At 47.0% G+C, this 24,959-nt stretch overlaps 1 protein-coding gene across 1 annotated transcript; it reads left to right on the top strand.

Moving 5' to 3' along the window:
- Window positions 1-1,334: 1,334 nt before the first annotated feature.
- On the top strand, window positions 1,335-24,632 carry LOC114355170 (integrator complex subunit 1). The gene is given in 27 exon segments (XM_028307867.1): window positions 1,335-1,674; window positions 1,935-2,104; window positions 2,181-2,450; window positions 2,685-2,820; window positions 2,936-3,029; window positions 3,803-3,938; window positions 4,355-4,560; window positions 5,264-5,573; window positions 5,711-5,881; window positions 6,131-6,322; window positions 6,451-6,530; window positions 7,072-7,303; window positions 8,455-8,652; window positions 9,751-9,897; window positions 10,695-10,867; window positions 13,618-13,770; window positions 14,592-14,745; window positions 15,129-15,334; window positions 15,489-15,608; window positions 15,900-16,019; window positions 16,588-16,792; window positions 17,148-17,221; window positions 17,537-18,542; window positions 19,359-19,508; window positions 20,541-20,733; window positions 21,781-22,055; window positions 24,594-24,632. Coding segments are annotated over 27 exon segments (5,361 nt in total). The 5' UTR covers window positions 1,335-1,523.
- The last annotated feature ends 327 nt before the right edge of the window (window positions 24,633-24,959 follow it).

Genomic DNA, 24,959 nt, shown 5'->3' with positions numbered 1-24,959 from the left:
TGTTTGACTTTACTGTTAATTAATTATAAACGTTGTTTGTTATGTGCTGTTAATTACATTTCGTTGAATTATTATTTCTTTGTTTTTATTTTAGTTTTGTTCGCATTAACTAGGACTTTGTAGTTTGTAGCATTTAAGTGATTTTAAAGTAAGTGATTGTGAATACCCAAGATTACCACGAAATCGAACTGTGTATTCAAAGTGTATAGATTTAATTTCTGAATTTGGCCATTCATTAACTTTTGGTGATGACTGTTAGATTAAAATAATATTTTGATGTAAACTGTTTAGAGCAGAGAGCAGAAATAACAGGAGTGGAACTGACAGGCAATCCCCTCTAGCAATGTAAGTAGACCAGTGGTTCACTCAGTTTATAAAAACTAGTTGCAGCGCCACCAATGACATATTCCAAATGTCACTATTGAAGAGTAACGTGCTGCGATAAAAATGGTGAATTGCAGTGTTTTTAATTGTAAGAAGAGATCTGAAACATCAAATCTTGAAAAGGACAACATTACATTCCATCGGTAAATATTATTTTATTTATTTCACATTAATTAATACACTAAATTTGCAAAAAACTAAATTTCTAGAAGTGTTGCCACTGGAATGACTGGAAAGCAAAAATTCCTAATTGTGTAATATTTTAAGGATAGTGTACTTATAACAATATAATCGAAATTCTATGCAAACAATTTGATACTGCCAATAGGTGTTCTCTTTTATGATATTTGTTAGTATTAATACATTATTAATAATCACTGATAAATGTAAATTCATTTATTACTTTTACCTCGACTGTCGGGAATTATTCATAATAACCGGCGATTATTAATAATTTTCAATTTATCACATTTACCCTGACATAATAAACGTGTTAAGTAAGTTCCCGCTATTTTACAGATAAGAGCCTATATAAATGACTTTTTAGTTTTTTTCATATAACTCTTAACTTTCACAATTCGTATTCGTGCTAGGGAAGAAATGCCAAACTTTTGCGTATTTTCCTTTAAATAGAGATCTGAAATGTTGAATCTCCCATAGGATAATAAATTAATTCATATCATTTTTTTAAACGAGCCATAGACTATGAACCATAGAGCAATGATTCTCATCGACAAAAATATCGATAGTGTCTCAGCGCCATCAGCTGTTACACAAATGTCATTACCTCGTCCCCCTCAGGAAATGGCGAAATTTTTTTGTATGGAAATAAACGCGCGCTGCTACTCCTGTTATTTCTGCTCTCTGGTTTAGAGGCACATATCGTTGCTTTCACCTATTTGAGAAAAAAAAACTGCCAAACCGCAAACGTCAAACTGGAACTGGACAAACTGTCAAATTCTGACAAACTGTTGTTTGCTATTTTCCTGCGAATAATCTTTTTCTGTTTATCGGCGTTACCAATCCGTAACTAAGCTTTTCGCTCGAAGAACCTTGCTCATTCAAGATTCCGGCGATACGCAACTAAAGGCATCTTCATGAGTTCGCATACCTGACGAAAGCATAAAGTCCCAACCAAGATGGACCGCGGCAAGATGACGTCTGCGGGCCGCGGCGCCAAGTCCAAGGCGCCGCAGCATCCGCAGGACATCTTCGCGCTGGGCAGCAAGTCCACCGTGGTCGTTAACAGGGACTCTGAAAAACGGAACATCCACAAACCCTCTACCAGCGGTAAGTAAGAGGTTATGTTGTCTCTGTTTAGCTTTTACAAAAATTAGAATAAATCTAGATCGCATCTATCGATCTGATTATGTCTTTGGGGTTCGTCTTCGAACACAAACCTCTTCAACCTTTAACTGACTTCTGTCCCTGCTTGCATCCAGTTTATTCCAGCTTGTTGCCGGATGTCATCATCTTATAGGCGGTCTTCCTCTGCCGCAGGGTTTTCATTAGCATAATCTGGCCTTTGTACTAAAATCAATGTGTCCTAGGTGTTGAACGCAAGCGTGAGACCGCTGGTTTTGGCAGCCAACCACCAAGCAAGAGAGCGAGGATCGGATCTCCTGCAGAGGCTGTCGGAGGGACCTCCCTGGAAGTCGACCCTGTGGACCTGGTGCCTAATGTGCTACAGGCCCTGGACACACACAACTCTGACAAACTGGTTGGTAAATTAAGAAAATAAAAGTTATGTTAAAAAGTTTGAATCTTTTTATATTTTCTAAATGTAATTATTGCAGCTTGGCCTCCTGACTGGATCGATTCGTCTACTGAAATCCCAGCGCTCTAAACCGGACCCGATTCTCTGCATGAGTATGCTCTACCTAACCAAAATACGTCCCAACATGTTTGCCCATGAGACCGTCACTCAGAGCTTGTGTACACTCCTGAAGAGAGAGCAAGGAGCGGCTTTCAAGAGCAAGGGGAACCCGCTGGTGTTTGTGCTGGCTTGCAATATGCTGTACGCAGGGCACAAAGAGAGTAACAACTGGCCAGATACGTTTATAAAGGTATTTCATATTTTCTACATTAATGCGAATTCATCTAATCTGATAAAGGCTGATGGCTGATCGCAGATAGAATAAAGCAAAAAAAAAATTTCTACACACTTTTTTATGTTTTTTTGTCATGTAAACGGTCAACGCATCTCTTTTGAACCTACAAATATTTGCAAATAAACAAAATCAATCAATAATAAAACTAAATATGCAAGCAACTGATTATGTATTACTATGTGTCTGCAGGTGTATATTGAAGATGCTCTAAATGAGCGCTGGTGGGTAGAATGTTCCTGGTGCAAGTGTTTGGTTGAAAACATCGTCACCGCATTCAACACGAAGCACCCGCCTCCGTACCTCATACCATCTGAAAACACACTTGGTAAGCAATAATAATTGCAAAGCAGTATGGTGCTTGGTTTGTATTGTACAGTGTATTTTTTGTTTCATATTATAGTCCAGTATGTATTAAGGTGATAACTAACTTGAATTTGTAGGTACAATGTCACCTTCTGGCTCTGGTTCTCCGTTGATGGGCAGCACTGATGATGACACTGATAATACCGAACTAGAGTATTCCGTATTTCCGAGGTGAGTCTCACATTAAACATACAGGGTGGAATTTTGTAATGCCACCTGGAGGGAAAGTACTCTTAATACTGTAGATAGAAAATTTTAGTGAAAGAAAACATTCCTTTATTTTTGAAAAGAAAGAGAACTGCATTCAAAGATTTTCGAAATTTTTTCATGGTTTTCCTTTCATTTGATTTATCAAGTTTGTTAGAGTGATTTCATCCTTATACCTAACCCTAACGAGCAATGTAATAAAATACAGGGTGTAATTTTTAACAGATTTTAGTTGGTTCGATTCCCGGGTGTGGCAAGCAAATTTTTGGAAATCTTTGAATGCAGTTCTATTTCTTTTCAAAAATAAAGGAATGTTTTCTTTGAGAAAAATTTTCTAGCTACAATATTAAGAGTACTTTCCTTCCAGGTGGCATTACAAAATTCCACCCTGTATATTTACGATCTAATCTTACCACTTACCATTGTAGAACACATGATGTGCAGTTCCCAAAATGAATTTAATTCTGTGCATGTTGCTTAGACTTGGGCTGGTTTTAGTGTCACGCGGACCATCCGGTGCGGACCCGCTCCGCACGGCCAATCTGTATGAACTTCTAGAGAGCGTAGAGTAATGCGGTCCGGAGGAACCGCTCCGCTCCCTAGCAGTTCATACAGATCGGCTGTGCGGAGCGATCCGCACTGACAGCACGGTGACAGTCCGCGTGACACAAACCAGTCTTGCTGTTTTGCTGTTTAAATAAATTAAAGCTCACCTCCATTGTATTCTTTTGGCGCAGATATTCCAGTAGCTATGAAACAGTGGAGGCGTTGGTGCTGGAAGCCATCAAGGAGCAGATAATCCGGCGCGCAGCCCCTGATGCCATCCATCGCGGGTTCCTCAAACTCCTGGCTGCTACTTGCGGTTTTCCGGAGGTAATTAATTTATGATTTTAATCATTTATTTATTGAATACTTTGAATCTGTTTGAATTTATTTATTGACCTATTATTTATTTCAAGCTTACATGCACATACAACAGTGTACATAAGGTGAATTTGATGAAACAGAATAAATATTTAATGGATACTGTTTCATTGTCAAGGTCACTAATTTGTTTCTTGGTAATCTTTTGAGATGGCGGCGGTTTACGCCGCGATAGAGACAACCGAAATAGGAGTCCGCGACCATTACCAAATCATACAATCAATTTCAATCAATCAAGGAAAACAAGCATTAGGCCTCTATCTCGCTCGTGAACTGATGCTTATACATTACCTAGTCTCCCGTCTCGGTTCCTTGTCTCTGGCGCAGTACGAACCACCACCTTGAGACTTCTCTCGCACCCGCAGATCCGCATGATATCCGCATCCCGGCTGGAAGCGTGGCTGCACTCGGGCAAGCTGTGGCGCTGCGCCCAGGAGCTTCTGGCCTACGTGTGCTGCAACGCCGACGCCTGCGGGCCCACCGCGGCCCGCGACCACGAGGTGCTGGCGCAGCTGGCGCGCATGCGGCTCAAGACCAAGCCGCTGCAGGCCGCCTACCAGGCCTGCCTGAGGTACTGTACTGTACTGTGCTGCAGGTTGTCTACTAGGCCTGCTTGAAGTTGCAACATAAACCTACCCTACTTACATTCTAGCCAAAGTTATCAACACCAAGATTCCATCTGCTCTATTTGTCAATATCATTTCCAATAAGTCCCTTTGATACATCAGTATAATCCTCTAATACTGATGGATATGCCTCACTTTTCCGTTATGAGTATCACAAGCAATTCAAGCAGGGATCGAAATTATCAAGATAATTACGCTTCGTGATAATAATCAACAGTATAAGATACATTTGTCATATTTGTTTCATAAGAAATTCTAATGTTACATTGAGAATGTTGCTTTATGTTTTTTGTTACTGATTGTCGTCAAGTTATCCATCGCTAGTCGCATAAAGCGTTGTGGAAAATAGATAAATATTATGACGCTAGTTAACGAGTGATCGTTATGGAGCTAAATAGATATGTTTTAGAACTATATATGTTAAATAACGTCCACCACAGTCCACACGAGTTTGAAAACTTGAAATACAGTTCACTTTTACGAGTGCATTTTTTTTGTTATTATCAACTGATAATTATCCATCTGTATTATCAAGATAATTATCATGATAATTATCGTGATAATTATTATCAAGATAATTATCATGATAATTATCGTGATAATTATCCTCTCGAACCCTGAATTCAAGTCAACTTCACCTGCCCGCAGGGAGATGGTGTCAGACAGTCCCGCGCTGCTGCGTAGCGTAGTGACGCACACGATCTACAACGAGCTGTCCAACGTGCGCTCGCCCAACAACATGGCCGTGCTCGCTGCGCTCATCCAGGCGCAGCCGCAACTGGTGCCCGCCGCCATGGCTGACACCTACCACGAGTTGTTGCTAAGGCCAGAAGACTATCTGCGGCCGCTGCGAGCGCTGACGAGGGAATGTGTGAGAGCAGCAAGAGCAGATGCGCAAGCGCTGCTACCGCTTGCGAGGGCGTTGGCGCAGCCGCCGCCGCATGAGCCCGCCGCTGAGGTTAGTTTATAAAAGCGCACGCGAAAGAGTGCCTTTTGTCACCGTGACAGTATATCTTTCTCTTTTACACTTTTATAAACAGAAAAAGATAGTCATACTGTCACGGTGAAAAGTCACCCATGCGCAATTGCGCATAGCCTAAGGGTTACGACACCTACCACGAATTACTGCTGCGGCCAGAAGATTATCTGCGGCCGCTGCGAGCGCTGACGAGGGAATGCGTGAGGGCCGCAAGAGCTGATGCGCAAGCGCTGCTGCCGCTTGCGAGGGCGCTGGCGCAGCCGCCGCCGCATGAGCCCGCCGCTGAGGTTGGTTCAATAGGAGTTAAGGCTTTCAAATAATAAAAACTCAGCAGTTTTTTCAGCAGTTGCCGCGCTGTCATAGAGTATGGAATTATTAGCAACGCGACTGTCGTACGTTTGCGCACAAGTCGCCTAAATGTGAAGCGATGTTAGATACCTACCACGAGCTGCTGCTAAGGCCAGAAGACTATCTTAGGCCTATCTAACTATCTTAGGTCGCCCAACAACATGGCCGTGCTCGCCGCGCTCATACAGGCGCAGCCGCAGCTGGTGCCCGCTGCTATGGCTGACACCTACCACGAATTATTGTTAAGGCCAGAGGATTATCTGCGGCCGCTGCGAGCGCTGACGAGGGAATGTGTGAGGGCGGCAAGAGCCGATGCGCAAGCGCTGCTGCCGCTTGCAAGAGCGTTGGCGCAGCCGCCGCCGCATGAACCGGCTGCTGAGGTTAGTTTACAAAAGCGCGCGCATAAGGGTGCCTTTTGTCACCATGACAGTATATCTTTCTCTTTTACACTTTTATAAAGAGAAAAAGAGAGTCATACTGTCACGGTGAAAAGTCACCATGCGCATAGCCTAAAGGTTACGACATCTACCACGAGCTGCTGCTAAGGCCTGAAGACTATCTTCGGCCGCTGCGAGCGCTGACGAGGGAGTGCGTGAGAGCAGCAAGAGAGGTTAGTGCGATAGGCATTAAAGGCGTCAGAAGCGCGACAGCAGTACAGCAGCAGTGGATGCCTACCTTCACATTATAAAAACTGCTGCTGCGCTGTCATGTAGCATGAATTTATTTACAACGCGACTATCGTGGGTTGTCCTGCACAAATGTGAAAGCGCTGTTAGACACCTACCACGAGCTGCTGCTAAGGCCAGAGGATTATCTGCGGCCGCTGCGAGCGCTGACGAGGGAATGTGTGAGGGCTGCAAGAGCCGATGCGCAAGCGCTGCTACCGCTTGCGAGGGCGTTGGCGCAGCCGCCGCCGCATGAGCCCGCCGCTGAGGTTGGTTCAATAGGAGTTAAGGCTTTCAAATAATAAAAACTCAGCAGTTTTTTCAGCAGTTGGTATGGAATTATTAGCAACGCGACTGTCGTACGTTTGCGCACAAGTCGCCTAAATGCGAAAGCTATGTTAGATACCTACCACGAGCTGCTGCTAAGGCCAGAAGACTATGTTAGGCCTATCTAACTATCTTAGGTCGCCCAACAACATGGCCGTGCTCGCCGCGCTCATCCAGGCGCAGCCGCAGCTGGTGCCCGCTGCTATGGCTGACACCTACCACGAATTATTGTTAAGGCCAGAGGATTATCTGCGGCCGCTGCGAGCGCTGACGAGGGAATGTGTGAGAGCAGCAAGAGCCGATGCGCAAGCGCTGCTGCCGCTTGCGAGGGCGTTGGCGCAGCCGCCGCCGCATGAGCCCGCCGCTGAGGTTAGTTTACAAAAGCGCACGCGAAAGAGTGCCTTTTGTCACCGTGACAGTATATCTTTCTTTTTTACACTTTTATAAACAGAAAAAGATAGTCATACTGTCACGGTGTAAAGTCACCCATGCGCAATTGCGCATAGCCTAAGGGTTACGACACCTACCACGAATTATTGCTGCGGCCTGAAGATTACCTTAGACCGCTGCGAGCGCTGACGAGGGAATGTGTGAGAGCAGCAAGAGCCGATGCGCAAGCGCTGCTGCCGCTTGCGAGGGCGTTGGCGCAGCCGCCGCCGCATGAGCCTGCCGCTGAGGTTGGTTCAATAGGCGTTAAGGCTTTCAAATAATAAAAAATGCTGCAGCGCTGTAATATAGTATGAAATTATTAGCAACGTGACTATCGTGTGTTTGCGCAAAAGTCGCTTAAATGTGAAAGCGCTGTTAGACACCTACCACGAGCTGCTGTTAAGGCCTGAAGATTATCTGCGGCCGCTGCGAGCGCTGACGAGGGAGTGCGTGAGAGCAGCAAGAGCAGATGCGCAAGCGCTGCTGCCGCTTGCGAGAGCGCTGGCGCAGCCGCCGCCGCACGAACCCGCTGCCGATGTTGGTTCCTTAGGCTACGATCTCCTATTAAACGCTATACGCCATCAACGTCTGTAAGAGACCACCACCATGCATTTCTATAGTAAGCATTGTGATGCGGAAACCGCAGTCTTAGGGTTACGACACCTACCACGAATTGCTGCTAAGGCCTGAAGATTATCTTCGGCCGCTGCGAGCGCTGACGAGGGAATGTGTAAGAGCAGCAAGAGCAGATGCGCAGGCGCTGCTGCCGCTTGCGAGGGCGTTGGCGCAGCCGCCGCTGCATGAACCCGCTGCAGATGTTAGTTTATAAAGGCGTGCACTCTTGACCGTGTTTAACTGTGACAGTATTTTTTTTTACAATGGACGAAGTGTTCGCTCCCGCTTCCCGCTTCACAGCTTGATCGTGATGATCCCTCGTCAGAGTCGGATTAAACCTGCCGGCGGGTACGGCGTGCGAGTTTTGATTTCGATACCTACTCGGGAAGACGAACAGGCCTGGTTATTAGAAACTTGCTCGAAAACTAAGGTCATTCCGATTTTACTATAATTGTAATGAATTGTGATTGTTTCAGGTGCGCGAGCGCGCGTTCACATCCCTGGCGGACCTGTTCTGCTGCTGCTGCCTGGTGACGGGCTCGCACAGCAAGCACGTGCCCGAGTTCCGCGCACAGCTCAGCGCCATCCAGGGCGCCGCGCTCGGCTGGCTGCTCGACACCGCCGTGCCCGTCTACCGGCCCTCGCGCCACGACTTCCAGCTGGCGCTCAACAAGGTACGCAGCTACACGGGGGCGCCACGTGACCATATAGGGCGCCACGTGGCCATCCAGGGCGCCGCGCTCGACACCGCCGTGCCCGTCTACCGGCCTTCCCGCCACGACTTCCAGCTGGCGCTCAACAAGGTACGCCGCTACACGGGGGCGCCACGTGGCCATATAGGGCGCCACGTGGCATTCCAGGGTGCCACGTGGCCGTCCAGGGTGCCGCGCTCGGTTGGCTGCTCGACACCGCCGTGCCCGTCTACCGGCCCTCGAGCCACGACTTCCAGTTGGCGCTCAACAAGGTACGCAGCACACGGGGGCGCCACGTGGCCATATAGGGCGCCACGTGGCCGTCTAGGTCGCCACGTGGCCATCCAAGGTGCCAAGGTACAGCACCACTTGTACAAGTATCAAAAAGCCCACAGGTAGTCACTTGAATAAAACGAAGATTCCAGTGGCAAGTCTCATTTATTCCGAAACAAGATTGACAATAATATGTGTGGGCCGTCAAAATCGGCTATAAAATGCTACTCCGACAAACGTTACTTCGACATTACGTTACTACGATACTACTGAATATCGACATGACTTTACTTCGACACACACTACACTTAGACAAAGGCGAATATCCTTTGTCGGAAGTAACGTTTGTCGGAGTTTACTTAGGTAGCCTTCAAAATCTTATATACCGCAATCAACCTACACACAGCGCCATCTATCATTAACTCAAAACACTACATGAAGCTTAACATTGATCACGACTCGATTCAGTCTCCGTCATAGTCAAATTCGTTCTTTGAACTCGTTTTGATTACTGTTGGAATTATTTTAATTACGCGCGAGTGATAAGGATGGGTAGCTAGGGGTCATTGGACAAAATTCTACGTGCTCACGGTCCGGGCTTTAGTTGGGTTCGCCACTGATCAGGCGCCTTATGCGCTCGATACGGCCCGTCGGTCTGCGACCGACGATCGCCAAACGGTTAGAGTACCTTCTGTACTCGCCACTCTGCCCGGTGAAGCTGGAAAAGCGCTCCAAGTTACGAGCGCGCGTCCCTTAAAAAAAACCTTATTGAAGATATAAAATACATAATGAACGTGTCTGTGTCAGATAATGTTCGTGGAGAGCGCGGAGGCGTACAGCAAGGCGGACAACTGGCCGCCGGAGTGCGAGCGCGCGCTGGCGCACCGCGTGTGCTGCGAGGCGCCGCTGCCGCAGCACAACCTGCTGCGCATCATCTTCATCGGGCTGTCCAAGGTACTGCGCAGTGTCTGTGTCGGATGATGTTCGTGGAGAGCAGGCGGACAGCAAGGCGGACAACTGGCCGCCGGAGTGCGAGCGCGCGCTGGCGCACCGCGTGTGCTGCGAGGCGCCGCTGCCGCAGCACAACCTGCTGCGCATCATCTTCATCGGGCTGTCCAAGGTACTGCGCAGTGTCTGTGTCGGATGATGTTCGTGGAGAGCAGGCGGACAGCAAGGCGGACAACTGGCCGCCGGAGTGCGAGCGCGCGCTGGCCCACCGCCTTCATCGGGCTGTCCAAGGTGCGAGGGCCGGCCCTGTATCGAGCCTTGTGAGAGCTGTTTACCTGTACGCTAAAACTTGTGCAGGTGTACAACTTTGGATCAGCATAAACATTCGACGCAGGCCAGCGCTTTACGGCGCGGGTGCCTACTGCGTGCGTCCTATTAATGCACCCTTGCGACGTACGCGCCCGCCCCTAACCGCGCGTTTGGAAACCCGTCACTACCGACGTAGTGCAAAACCGTCCCGGTAACCGGTAATATCCCGTAGTACTCACGGCCGAGCATGGGATACCGAGGTTCTGAAATGGAGGCCACGTACCGGCAAGCGCAACGTAGAACATTCGCCCACAAGGTGAACAAATGATTTTATAAAAGTTGCAGGAAAGCATTGGATGTAGCCCGCTTCCAACCGGCAAATCTGGAAATTATTCGGCAGTGGACGTCCTGTGGCTGAAATAATGAATGATGATTATAATCATTACTTAGATTATGTATCCGAACAGCTCCCACCTATCAGTTTTTCCTCCCAGGACATTCCAGTGGCTCCGGCCGAAGCCCTAGAACTAGTAGAGCAGTTGGTACGAAGAGCCTGCGCCCTGCCGCCTGAAGACAACCCGCTGCACGTGGACAAGCTCGAGCTGGCCGAATATGTGTTCCAGCTGTGCCAGTTCTCCCCGCCAGAGAACATCACGCTGCCTGCCGGGTGAGTTGAGGGAAAATTGATCTGGACTTAATGGTGTTGTCTTGTCATATTTGCGGGACTAGCTTTTTTCCGCGGCTTCACCCGCGTGAAATTTAGTTTGTCACATCGTCCTAAATATGATATTCATAAACAATAACACTGTAAAGTTTCATCAAAATCCATTTAGTGGTTTTTGCGTGAAAGAGTAACAAACATCCAGAAATCCAAACTTTCGCATTTATAATATTAGTAGGATGAATCAATGCTTAGGTAGATTTGATATAGTTATATTTATCCTGATATTTTGATCTATTTTTATGACCACGTGTCACCGGATGCCATCTACTGTCACAACCGAAGAACATATCGCTGTTTGCGCTAAGTGGCTAATGACAAAACTTCTCGCCAATAGGCTTGTATCCTTAGTGAATAAATCTGCAGTATAAGATTGTATAACTATTAAGATAGTCGTATAATTAATGAAAAACGAAACTACATAAAATAATAATTAAAGATTATTTATATTTTTAGCAAATAAATTCGGAAAAAATGGCCCATAAGTCACGTGACAGCAAACACCAATCAAAAAGCGTTACGTCATTTTTTCTATCTTTTTAAATATAGTTTTTTACGGCTCTGGGTGCGAGCCCTTTTAGGCCAGATTGTCATTGCCAACATTTGAGTGTTGCTAGAAGGTTATTTTTGTAACCGTTTAGGTGATTTTTCGAAATTTGTAGATATTATTTCTTTATAAGGCTCAACAAATAATTTTACATTATGTCTCGAGTTTTGGCAAATAATGTTAGATATAGGTACTGTACAGTAGAACTAAGTGATATAAATAGTATAATAATACTATAGTTTCCCATTTATGAATAAGATGAGAGAGTACATTTTAAAAATAGGTTACATTTTTTTACATTTCTGGTAATTTCTGACAAGACCCGACTGGCAACACTTTTCTTCATGTGAAGTCTTGACCCAGAGCCGTGAATTTCTATAAAAAAAAAAGTAAAAAAGTGAAGTTTGTTGGTAAATATGTCATGAATAGTTCCTAACCTCATTTTGTTGTTATCATTATTCTTAAACAAAATTCAACAATTTCATTATAATATGTAGGTACATGATATCAGATTATGTTGTGTGAAATATCTAACTTACATTGAAATGATCTTCACAAAAATACATCCTTGATTTTGTTGATAAACAATGGACATCATATTTTACGTATCTGCTGATTGTTTGGTACGTATACCTATAAATAACTTATTTGGCGTTTTTATTCTTGTGCATGTACATTGGGGCACTATACAGGACTTGAAATACGATGGATCCATTTGTAATTAATTTAACTTTACAATTTCCGTACTAAAACAGCTGTGTTTTGCAAGGCGTGACGTCATTCAAGACGCCATGACGGTCGTGAGCGTTTTTGAGGGCTATATGTCAAATATTATTGAAAATGCAAAATAATCCTTGGAGATGAGATTTTTTTCCAAAATAAGAGCGCATTTGTATAAAATAGGCATCAAGGTATATTATTAACTAATTATTGAAATTTGGGCGAAAAGCCTATTGTGCCAACTGAGTTTTAACAGGGCCTCGCTAGTGGCACCTGACGAGTGACAGGACTTAACTTGCCCCTAACTGACCCCAATCTTCGAGTCACTAAACTAAACTCGCTAATGACGTCAACTGACGAGTGCAAGGACTTGTTCGCCAGTGGCGGCAACTGACTAAAGCCTGGTCCGTGAGCACGTAGAATTTTGACCAATGATTATGTTGCTGTCGCGCTCGCACACTCACTGCGGCCGCCCGTCACACAGTCGCGACAGCAATATAATTACGCGCGAGCGATAAGAAAATAAAAAAAAAATCAAAAATCAAAAGTATTTATTCAGTTTAGACCACAAGTGGCACTTAAGGATGGGTAGCTTGGGGTCATTGGACAAAATTCTACGTGCTCACGGACCAGGCTTTAGTGACAGGAACTTATTCGACGACGCGACGGCGCCAACTGACGAGTGACATTTATTCGATTTGTCAATGCCGCTAGCTGGCGAGTATCAGGGTCTCACTCACCAGATTGACATCAACTGGCAAGTGCCCTCACTAACCAATGGTTAGTTAGTCGGTTAGTGTCCGTGACTCTCACTCGGCATGGGGCACACTGAAAACCAGCGTCGTGGCCTCCCTCACCGGGGGCCACGGCATATGTGGGGTCCCATTGCGATGGGCATCGCTGTGCGACAGGGTGGCACTGTTTAGTTTACTTGCTCTTTCATCAGGGTTCGAAAATATCCGATATTTATTATAAATATGAAAATATCGGATATTTATGATATATATCCGATATATATCAACTTTGATATATATCAATTTTGTATGAAAGCCATAGTATTATTTTATTGTATTATTCATGAATAATATTGCATATGTGTTACATAAACATGTTTTTAATGTTTTTAAACTTAAAATCAGACAAATAAAGCAAAAACATAAAATATTCTTTTAAATACGGCAAAATCAACAAAAAAAAAACAAAATCTTATGTCAAAAAGTACAAATACAGTTACAAATTTTAAAAGTTGATATATATCATCAAAACCGGCTTGATAATCCCTTGATATATATCCTCGAACCCTGTCTTTCATTGTATGTTTTATGTCACCTCTGTCTTATTTGCTTTTTTTTTTTTACATCTTTTATCTTTTGTGATGTCCATGGCAATAAATGTTTCTTTCTTTCAATGGCACTGATCTTTCCACCAGGTACACGCCTCCCGCGCTGGCCATCACATCGCTGTACTGGCGCGGCTGGGTGCTGCTGGCGATGCTGGCGGCACACAACCCGCAGTCCTTCGCCGAGCGAGCCGCCGCCACCTACCCCACGCTGCGAGCGCTCATCGAGACGTGCATCACCGGGTCAGTCAGCATGCCAGCATCATCATCATCATTTTAGCTAGCTGTCGCCACCACTTTTAAAAAATATAGCTCAACACGGAGAGATATTTTTTTTTTATCCAGGGTGTCTCAAAATTAGCACGTCTCTGAATATGTGTCTTAGGACGCACCTTCTGTCGTGCCCTGAGTGCCCAAGCAACTGCATTCAGGAGGATTTGATGAATGCTGCTGACAACGCCACTCTTGTGGCGGAGTTTTGGGCTGACACTGTGTAGGTTTGTTGTCGGCACAAAAAAAAAGAAGGGCGCCTTCAAATTAGACGTGCGAGGAAGCGCTGCAGTGGCAGCATTGTGGCGAGCTTGTTGCGTCACTCATAATTTACATACAATTTTAAATGCGCAGTTGCAGCGCCACTACGGAAGTGACAGTGTAACTAAGACGTGCGGCTGTTGTGCTTCTAGATATTGCATGAAAACTAGTATTGTAAACTACAGTAGCGTCACTGCGCTTCCTTATGCGTCTAATTTGAAGATGCACTTAGGCTTATCTATCTCTAGTGTTAGTGTGACATGTTAATTTTGGGACAATCTGCATTTATGTATAACCCACTAGCTTTCCGCCCGCGGCTTCGCACGCGTGAAATTTCGTTTGTCACAGATCGTCATAAATTATAGCCTATATGTTATTCTGGATTATGAACAATAATACTGTAAAGTATCATCAAAATCCGTTCAGTGGTTTTTGAGCCTATTCATTTCAAACATACAAAAATAGGTACAAATCTTTCCTCTTTATAATATTAGTATAGATTTAAAATAAGTTTCATAATCTATGCCCTTCAGAAAACCGAGCATAGAGTGGAACACCAACCCAGCGGCAGAGGCGGAGCGAGCGGAGGCCGAGCGTGCCGCCATCCTGCAGCTGGAGACACACTTGGCGGCCGCTTCTAACGCCAAGCTGCCGCTCACTGAACACTCCTCGCGTCTGCTTAGCCAGGTACAAGGGGATACGACAAATTGACAGTTCTCAAAAATATTTCAGTTTATTAAAGTCTGGTCGCTGAGCACGTAGAATTTTGTCCAATGACCTCAAGCTACCCATCCTTATCGCTCGCGCGTAATTATATTGCTGTCGGGCTCGCACACTCACTGCTGCCGCCCGTCGCACAGTCACAGGTAGCTTGGGGTCATTGGACAAAATTCTATGTGCTCAGCGACCAGACTATAGTGGTGCCATATGTAAGCAAAGCTATATTGTTACACACGAGCTTAGGGCTGTCAGTTAGAGTCAAAGTATTACGCTGCGCTTGCGCAGGTTATATGCCAGAAGCTTAAGAAAGCAACATTGCACTTTTTAATAAAGTTTATTGTCTCCCTCAGCTCACAACCATGGACCCGCTGGGCCCGGCGCGCAAGCCACCAGCCGGCGTGCTGGAGACGCTGCAAGCGCTGAGCGGACAGCTGCGCCTCGGCCGCCTGCTGGGCCGCCAGCCCGCGCTGCTGCTCGAGCTGGTGGAGCGCCACGGCACGCGCCGCGCCATGCCCTGGCTGCACCAGCTGCTGCGCCACGACCGCCTGGAGCTGAGGTAACCGGCCGGGACAGCACGGGCCGCCTGCTGGGCCGCCAGCCCGCGCTGCTGCTCGAGCTGGTGGAGCGCCACGGCACGCGCCGCGCCATGCCCTGGCTGCACCAGCTGCTGCGCCACGACCGCCTGGAGCTGAGGTAACCGGCCGGGACAGCACGGGCCGCCTGCTGGGCCGCCAGCCCGCGCTGCTGCTCGAGCTGGTGGAGCGCCACGGCACGCGCCGCGCCATGCCCTGGCTGCACCAGCTGCTGCGCCACGACCGCCTGGAGCTGAGGTAACCGGCCGGGACAGCACGGGCCGCCTGCTGGGCCGCCAGCCCGCGCTGCTGCTCGAGCTGGTGGAGCGCCACGGCACGCGCCGCGCCATGCCCTGGCTGCACCAGCTGCTGCGCCACGACCGCCTGGAGCTGAGGTAACCGGCCGGGACAGCACGGGCCGCCTGCTGGGCCGCCAGCCCGCGCTGCTGCTCGAGCTGGTGGAGCGCCACGGCACGCGCCGCGCCATGCCCTGGCTGCACCAGCTGCTGCGCCACGACCGCCTGGAGCTGAGGTAACCGGCCGGGACAGCACGGGCCGCCTGCTGGGCCGCCAGCCCGCGCTGCTGCTCGAGCTGGTGGAGCGCCACGGCACGCGCCGCGCCATGCCCTGGCTGCACCAGCTGCTGCGCCACGACCGCCTGGAGCTGAGGTAACCGGCCGGGACAGCACGGGCCGCCTGCTGCTGAATGCGAGATGATTTAGCACCGGGCTCATGGACTAGCGAGCGAGTCATTCTGCTTACCCTGTTCTTGAGCGAGCAGGATAACAAACTTGGTTCGCGAGGCCCAGGGTGGACGCAGCTATTGACCAGACCGACTGGACCGAAGACCTAATAAAAGTAGCAGGAAAGCGCTGGATGCAAGCCGCTACCAACCTGGCAATATGGAATTCATGGGGGAGGTTTATATTCAGCAGTGAACGTCCTGTGCATGAAATGATGATTGACCGGTCGCCGAGCACGCCACAGCGACAGCAATGTAATTATGCGCGAGCGATAAGGTTGGATAGCTTGGGGTCATTGGACGAAATTCTACGTGCTCGGCGACCGGGTTTTAGCTTCCCTTCAGTTTAAATAAAATTGAGCACTTAACTGAATGAGACATCTTTACATTATGATTTCGTTGACGAAACTTAATAAAAACAAAATTGCCTAAAATGATGCTTCACACTCAGCTAAAGAATCCCAGCAGCGTCTTGACATGGTATTATTTTTCCAGCGTCCTACCAGTGCAGTGTCTCTGCGAGTTTCTCTCCGCGGGGGGAGGCGCTGGCGGGGCGGGAGAGGCAGGGAAAGCTGGAGAACTATGCGCGCATCTGCGACGCACAGTGGCGGACAGCGAGGCGGGCGCGCGCGCTGTGCTGCACTACTACCTACAGCGCTTGGCACACCCGCACGCGCCCACTAGGGCTTCGGCTTCCAGGGTCAGTGGGGAAATCTAAGGCTCAACCCTAGCGTAATTCTTAAAAACAAAAATCAGCAACTTACCAAAAATAATTCGTTGGTCGACGATAACCGATTAAGTTCTAACCACGGGCCGAAAGACGTAGTGTAGGTAGGCAGGTGGACCGACGATCTGGTGAAAGTCGCGGGAAGTACTTGGAAAAACCAGGACCGGTCGTTATAGAAATCCTTAGGGGAGGCCTTTGTTCAGCTGTCGACTTGTGGCTGAAACGAAACGAATTCGTTAAAAATGAATGAAATCTAAAATCATGTTTGTTCTCTGCAGCTATGCCTTAAATAAATAAAATAATATTAACTCTTTTGTTTTTGCTGCAGGGGTTAAAATTGGTGCTTACACAATCGACAGATGAATCGATCGAAATGGACTACAACGCTGACGTCAGCCCAGAGTGAGTTTTTTTTTTTAACATTACCGATTACACAGATGGATGGATGTAAAAAATGAATTTTTACTTTTTAGCCTTTTATGTTCGATTTTAATAATGAAAATATGAGGTTAATTCGTGTAAAGTCAGCGTCAAATAATTCATGACACCCAAAGTGGCCAAAAAGTTGATAACACAACCTTAATCCAATTGTAACAAAGACGTGTTTTGAACTTTGGGTGTCACGAACTATTTGACGCTGACTGTATGATGGCAGGAAACTCCTCTTATCCAAGTTTGTCTCGCTCTTGGTTTTATTGTATTCACCATCACCCGCAGCGAATGGCTGGGCCTTCTGTGGGAGCTTCGCCACTGGAACGCGGTCCGAGCAGAAGTGGTGGTCCGAATCCGCGCCGCGTGCCTGGCGGAGTGCGTGCCGCGCTACGTGGCGGCGTACTTCGGCTTCCTGGCGCGCCACCACCAGGCCGGCCCGCCGCGGCCCGCCACCGACCTGGTGCTGGTGAGTGATGGCAGCCGGTCACGGACCGCGGTCCGAGCAGTAGTGGTCCGCATCCGCGCCGCGTGCCTGGCGGAGTGCGTGCCGCGCTACGTGGCGGCGTACTTCGGCTTCCTGGCGCGCCACCACCAGGCCGGCCCGCCGCGGCCCGCCACCGACCTGGTGCTGGTGAGTGATGGCAGCCGGTCACGGACCGCGGTCCGAGCAGTAGTGGTCCGCATCCGCGCCGCGTGCCTGGCGGAGTGCGTGCCGCGCTACGTGGCGGCGTACTTCGGCTTCCTGGCGCGCCACCACCAGGCCGGCCCGCCGCGGCCCGCCACCGACCTGGTGCTGGTGAGTGATGGCAGCCGGTCACGGACCGCGGTCCGAGCAGTAGTGGTCCGCATCCGCGCCGCGTGCCTGGCGGAGTGCGTGCCGCGCTACGTGGCGGCGTACTTCGGCTTCCTGGCGCGCCACCACCAGGCCGGCCCGCCGCGGCCCGCCACCGACCTGGTGCTGGTGAGTGATGGCAGCCGGTCACGGACCGCGGTCCGAGCAGTAGTGGTCCGCATCCGCGCCGCGTGCCTGGCGGAGTGCGTGCCGCGCTACGTGGCGGCGTACTTCGGCTTCCTGGCGCGCCACCACCAGGCCGGCCCGCCGCGGCCCGCCACCGACCTGGTGCTGGTGAGTGATGGCAGCCGGTCACGGACCGCGGTCCGAGCAGTAGTGGTCCGCATCCGCGCCGCGTGCCTGGCGGAGTGCGTGCCGCGCTACGTGGCGGCGTACTTCGGCTTCCTGGCGCGCCACCACCAGGCCGGCCCGCCGCGGCCCGCCACCGACCTGGTGCTGGTGAGTGATGGCAGCCGGTCACGGACCGCGGTCCGAGCAGTAGTGGTCCGCATCCGCGCCGCGTGCCTGGCGGAGTGCCTGGTGCTGGTGAGTGATGGGTTACCTTGTACCTTGCGGCACTCTACCAGAGATTGCAGTTATTGTTAGATGAAATCGTTACAGTTCAGAAACACACATGCAATGTTGAAACAACAATTATTGGCTTGTTTAGAAAACGTATATTTATGATGAGCCATAAGCTATGAGCGCAAGTTTTTCAAAGATCGTACAAGACTGCGGAGAAGTGTTAGCATGTCTGAGCAACTGCAACGTATAAATGTTGCATACCTGGCGTACGCAGCGCTGGAGCATTGTGAATATTAAAAAAATTATAGATAGATAGAAAAACTTTAAATGATTCGAATTTTAGTTTATTTTAGTATATTTTACTGCTGTATGAAATCCATAAGGGCCTATGCTAAATATTGTGACACACATGCGCGTCACAGTACGCTGTTGTTGTGTGCCTATATCAGTTCCAGCGGAGGCTCTTAAGGCCGTTTCCTGACTTGTAGGTGCGTTAGTGGCGCGGCATTGGTATACTCTGTATACGCGGTACCGAGAGCTTACCGAGCGCCTATATTTCAATGGAGCGTTCCTGATTGAGACTGTGCCGCGCCGCTGCCGCACATGCCGCGCCAATCAGGAAGCGTGCATTCAAATATAGGCGCGACCGATGCGGTATATCGAAACGAAATGGTACCGATACCGCACCGTCAAGTCAGGAAGCGGCCTTAATGTCGTATTCCCTAACCCACAGCACCCTCTCTCCCACAGGACCTCAGCCAAGTGCTGATGGAGCGCACGACGGTGATGCAGGCCGTGCTGCCGCCGGCCGAGCAGCGCGAGCCCGCGCCCGCGCCGCAGCGCGCGCAACATCGTGCCTTGCACGCGCTCACCGCCATACTGCACGCGCATATGCGCGCGGTAAGTTAAACATGACGTCACGTGCCAGCACAATCACAGAATAATAATAAGTACTACGTACAGAAGTTTTACTTCGCGAAGGTATTTAAAAATATGTATGCTCAATGTCATTAACAATATGGTGTAATTTAGCCTGTCTCAAGAGTCAAGCACCATTTTGTTGACAAACCTCAGTGATCGGCACTGCGCCGAAGCTATAGGGCTGACTTCGGTAAAATGATGTGACGTGAGGTGCCAAACTGCGGAAAATGGCGGAGGAAATACATGATTTAGCATGAATTATCATGAATAATATTAACTACTTATTTACCTCTCAGTGTCTTGAGGCAACTTAAAAAAGTACATTCTGTGTTTTTATTATTATTCAGGCAGTTAAATACTGCACAGTATTTAGTACACCATTTTCTTTATTTTCTTCCATCATACACAAGAATACGCGTGCGTGAGTCAATGTTCGCTCGTATGTGAGGCCTTGTCGAATAGTATCCTGTAGGTGGGCCATTGTGCGTGTTTTGTTTTCGATGTAAACTCGCGGAGATGAACAGGCCTGGCACAATCAGTAGACCAAATATCACTTAAGCCTTGTTCGCACTAGTCGAGTAATTTAGTAAAACAACTCGCCTTTAATAAAATAACTAAACTAATCACTACTGAACAAAAACCGTTTGAACTTTGGATGTGTACAATTTATAAGTAATTAGTGCACCGCTGGGAGGTAAAGTAGGAGATGGTGGAAAATGCTACTCGCCTGTCAAAATAGAGCAAAATGGATTGACTTGACTAATCGATTGTAATCTACTCGACTAGTTTTTTGGTGTTCAGGCACGTTTAGCTACTAAATAACTTGTTACTCGACTAAATTACGTCACATACCAGTCCAATCCACAGAGAACACTGTCGTTAACAGTTTGAATCTGACATTGAAAATATTGCTGAAGAAATCGTTTTAACTCCTTATTATGTAGAAGAAAATATTAACCAATACTTCATTGTTATTACAAGCCGATCTTTACTCAATGCTCTCAATCACAGGTCCGCGCCCTCAAGGACGACCCTCAAGACGAGGACAGCCAGGAGGCCGAGGGCGAAGCGCCGGCCGGAGCAGAGAGCGCGTGGAGCGGCGGCCCGCGTCTCATGCTGCAGTGGGGGAACGGGTCTACGTCTACCATACACGTGCTCATTGCGCAGGCTAATTTGAAGCTGCTTTGCTATGGACCATCTATTTGTAAGTATTTTTCTTATTGAGTAAGGCGTACTTTCTTAATCTTAGGCTTAGAGAACACTTGGGGCTGAGGACTGTCGCTGGTGCTGCAGTGGGGGAACGGGTCTACGTCTACCCTCCACGTCCTAATTGCACAGGCTAACCAGAAGCTGCTGTGCTATGGACCATCCATCTGTGAGTATTGTCTGCTCTAGTGAGCAGTTACTTCTTAATCTTAGGCGCGGAGAGCGCGTGGAGCGGCGGCCCGCGCCTCATGCTGCAGTGGGGGAACGGGTCTACGTCTACCCTCCACGTCCTAATTGCACAGGCTAATTTGAAGCTGCTTTGCTATGGACCATCAATTTGTAAGCACATATTTTCCTTTTAAGTGATTGTCCTGATCGCAGGCTTAGAGTTCCATCAAATAAGATGCAGGCCAAGAGCTTCTTGTTGTGGATAAAACAAAGATTTGGAGTGAGAAGGCATTCGCTGATGCTGCAATGACTTTAAGTTATTTTCAGCATTAAAAAAAATAAATTTCAATATTCTGATAATTATACCTTCTGCAGACGCTGAGGTCCCGGGTTCGATCCCCAGTGGGGGCAGATTTTTTGTTCGGTTTGGTTGGTGGTGGGGTTTCTTCTAAGTTCGCCTGGCTAGCTACCACCATCTTACTTAAGTCTGTCGCCATAACAACAAGGTTAACAGCATTGTTGTGTTCCGGCAGTTAGAGGTAAGATAGCCAGTTCCTCCGTGCTTGAGGATTCCGGGTGTAGCTCGCTTCCACCTTCGGCCTGATCATCACTTACCATCAGGTGAGATACAGGACAAGAGCTTCCTCGTTGTGGATAAAAAAAAACTAATAGAATTCATGTATTAGTGGCACTCGAATGGATCGTATTTTTTATTCATTTCAATAGTGTTCTGAGTAAACCTATTCCTCATAATCGTCACTTAAATTTTTTGGTCCTTCGAGCCGGATTGTCAAACATTTTCGTTGTGCTTTAAGCATTGCTTGACTTTATATATTTGATGAAGAATTATGTTCTTCATAACACAATCTGTCCCCAGACGACACGAACCAAGAGATGTACTCCTGGTTACTAGCCACCTGGTTCGGCAGCGACGCGCCCAGCGCCGTAGCCTTACTCCCGGGCGCCGCGGGGGTGGCGGGGGCGGCGGGGGTGGCGGCGGCTGAAGAGGCGCTGTTGCCTGACTGGCTGCGCCTGCACCTGGTGCGGTCTGCCAGGCCGGCGCTACTGGAAGCGGGCCTGAGAGGCATGCCGGCGCATAAGCTGGCGCTGTTTATACAGACGTTTGGCATGCCCGTGCAAGCTATGTCGTGAGTATTATGTTACCGTGTCTCTCTTCATATGAGAAAACCTTGACAGTTATTTGGCTTGTTGATACCCATTATGTTACCATGTTTCTCTTCACATAAGAAAACCTTGACCGTCGTTTGGCTTGTTGATACCTATACTGAGCTACTTACTGCATTAAAGCTTAAAAATGTTTAATGACTTTTACCTTGGTGATGAATCCATTGCGCGACGCCCTCAGGTGCTCGATCTTATGTGGACATGCTGCATGCGATCGGAGCGGTGGATCGTCCTGTGTACTCGGCGAATTTTTCACGATGCTTTTTCTTAGTACTGGCACAGAATAAGTAATAGTACAGGTACAGAAGGATTACTCCGCAAGACGATTTAAATAAATGCGAGTCTTGCTACGACGCGATACAGTGGAATTCAGCTCGCACAGCACTACGTACCTACAATTTTATTCACCTACAAGTTTTGTCTCTTTCTATCGCGTGCCTCTGAACTCTTCTTACGCTGTTAGGGTTGCTGTCTAGTGAAAAAAATAATTATTCTACTTATATGTCATGAGGTACGTTCCTTATGACACGTATGTATGTAAGTATGCATTCATTATGGAAAACCTTGGGAGAGGCCTTTGTCCAGCAGTGGACGTCATTTGGCTGAAACGAACGAACGCATTCTGAGCAGTAGTCATAGCAGGTTAGGTTCCTATACTATCCTAAGAATTATTGATTACCTACATGGCCAACATACCTTTCAGCATCTTTGGGAAGCGAAAAAAAAGATAAATCCGGTAGATTACTTTTCGAATTTAAACACCCGAACGCCGCACAATATTTCTTTCTCTTTATGTCCATTTTTAAATAATTCTTCGATCATAGAATTATAATCGGCATGTATTTAAATGATCCTTTTAAATTAGCAAAAACGGCAAATAAAAAAATCTAAATGGTCATCTATTTTAATGATTGATCCTCTTTCTTTGAGACATAAAATAAATGAAATCGATCGATATTTAAACCTCTTTTGAACTACGCAAAAAATTTTTGAGATGTAAAAATTATATCTGATCGTTACTTGTTGGTCCTCAAAAATAAAAGAAATGAGCACCAAATATTCAATATTCTGATACTTTTTTAAATAATTCGATTTGTATAAATTATTTTTTGTCTATATCAAATAATCTTCAAAATAATTATGTTATGGTGCTTATTTTTATTAATTTGTAGTCAAAGGATGGAAACTATTTAAAGGCACTTGATGTTCAAAGATTTTCATAGCTTACGAGTGAGTACTGTCATCATCATCGGTTGCCCAACATAACATCCTGATGCGTGCGCTTCATATTATTCTGTGGCTCGACTTTCGCCTAGCGCAGCAGACCAAATAAAAAGCCTAACAAAAGCCGGACAGGCCGGACAAGACAATATTTGGCCGGACAAGACCGTAAAAAGCCAAACATGTCCGGCTAAAGCCGGACGCCTGGCAACCCTATCCGCAGCCCACCACTACGTAGATGGCAACGTAGTGGTGTACGTCGTGATATGATACTCGATCCGTTAGGACACCTTCAGATGCCCTGATTTTCATTTCTTGTATTTTCTGATTGATCACCTCTAGTTCTTTCTGATGGCCGCTAGTATCTGATTGTGTTTCAATAGCGGAAATNCCCTCATGTGGGTTTTTACCCGGGTGGAAACCCATCTCTAGTTGTATGCCCCCACTTGACCCCAGTCTGGAATTTATATATATTGTAGCTGTAACCCTCTTGTATTCAAATATACCAGTTTCAGTTTGCACACTTTTGCACAACAATTTTATTTTTTCAGATTAATAAAAAATCAAGTTTTTTGATTAATGATTAAAACATTGAAAAAGTGACCAGAATAGCATGATTTTTAATTTATATTCTCAAAATGTGATGTATTGGGATCACGAAAATTCTCTGAGAGAGTTGAAGAATAGCATCAGTCGCATTTCAATTTCATTTCAATGGACGAAATACGGCAAAACAGGGAACGTTTCATGAAAAACAAAAACTGAGTGGATTCCCGGAGCCATAGTGTTACATGTTTCTGTTCATAAAGTTCAGTCTTCCACGTCGAAAGATTCTACACCTGGACGACCACTCAAGGAGTTCGACGAGTCCAGCAAAAAGACGAAAAGAAGAAGACTTTTAGAACTCATTTCCTCAAGAANGGCTGTTTCAGAGGACATATAAGGGTTTCGATGTCATATTTTACACATTCCTGAATATGTTTATCTTGTAAAGGTAAGTACGTATGAGTCCTTTTGTATATTCACAGCTACGTAATCGGACACGGGTATGATATTGATCATATTGTTGTTTACTTTCTGTGGGATCGGTAATAATTTGTAAATATCGAAGTTATCTCGGCTCACCAATGGAATGTTTACCTCGAAGATGATAAAGTTTTTCATTGCTCTCGCTTTCACGGTAAGTAAATGATAGATATTTGATAGGTCAGACTGAGTATTATCTAATGGGAGTGTCAAGTCCTTGGATAATAATCCAGTGATGATATTTAATTCATCTTTCAGTTGATCAGGAGAAAGCAGATGAAAGTTGAACTTGCCTAGATAAATGTTGGTGATGGAGTCGACCAAAGTTTCTTGAATGTTCTGTAGGTTTACTAAAACGCTGTTAGCAATAACTGATGATAGAGTGAAGTCGTTTGTGTTAACTGCCTTTTGAAGATCATATTTCTGATAGTTGAGCTCCTTTTCCAATTTATTTAGATGTAGGTTAAAACTTTTGTGCTGTTTATCTATTGAAGCCTCTACCCGTTTGATCAGGTTTAATTCAGCTTCGACTACAGATGTTTGGTTTTTCCATAATGTAGCCAAGTGTTTCTGGTTATCTCTCAATGTNCCTCCTCTGTACAAGTAGAGTTCAATAATTTTCCC

This window comes from Ostrinia furnacalis, unplaced genomic scaffold (assembly GCF_004193835.3).
Source record: "Ostrinia furnacalis isolate ACB-3 unplaced genomic scaffold, ASM419383v2 OfSCF2357, whole genome shotgun sequence".
In the NCBI taxonomy this organism is placed as follows: domain Eukaryota; kingdom Metazoa; phylum Arthropoda; class Insecta; order Lepidoptera; family Crambidae; genus Ostrinia; species Ostrinia furnacalis.
The sequence above is the reverse complement of the archived record's forward strand: the minus strand, read 5'-3'. Positions and strand labels throughout refer to the sequence as shown.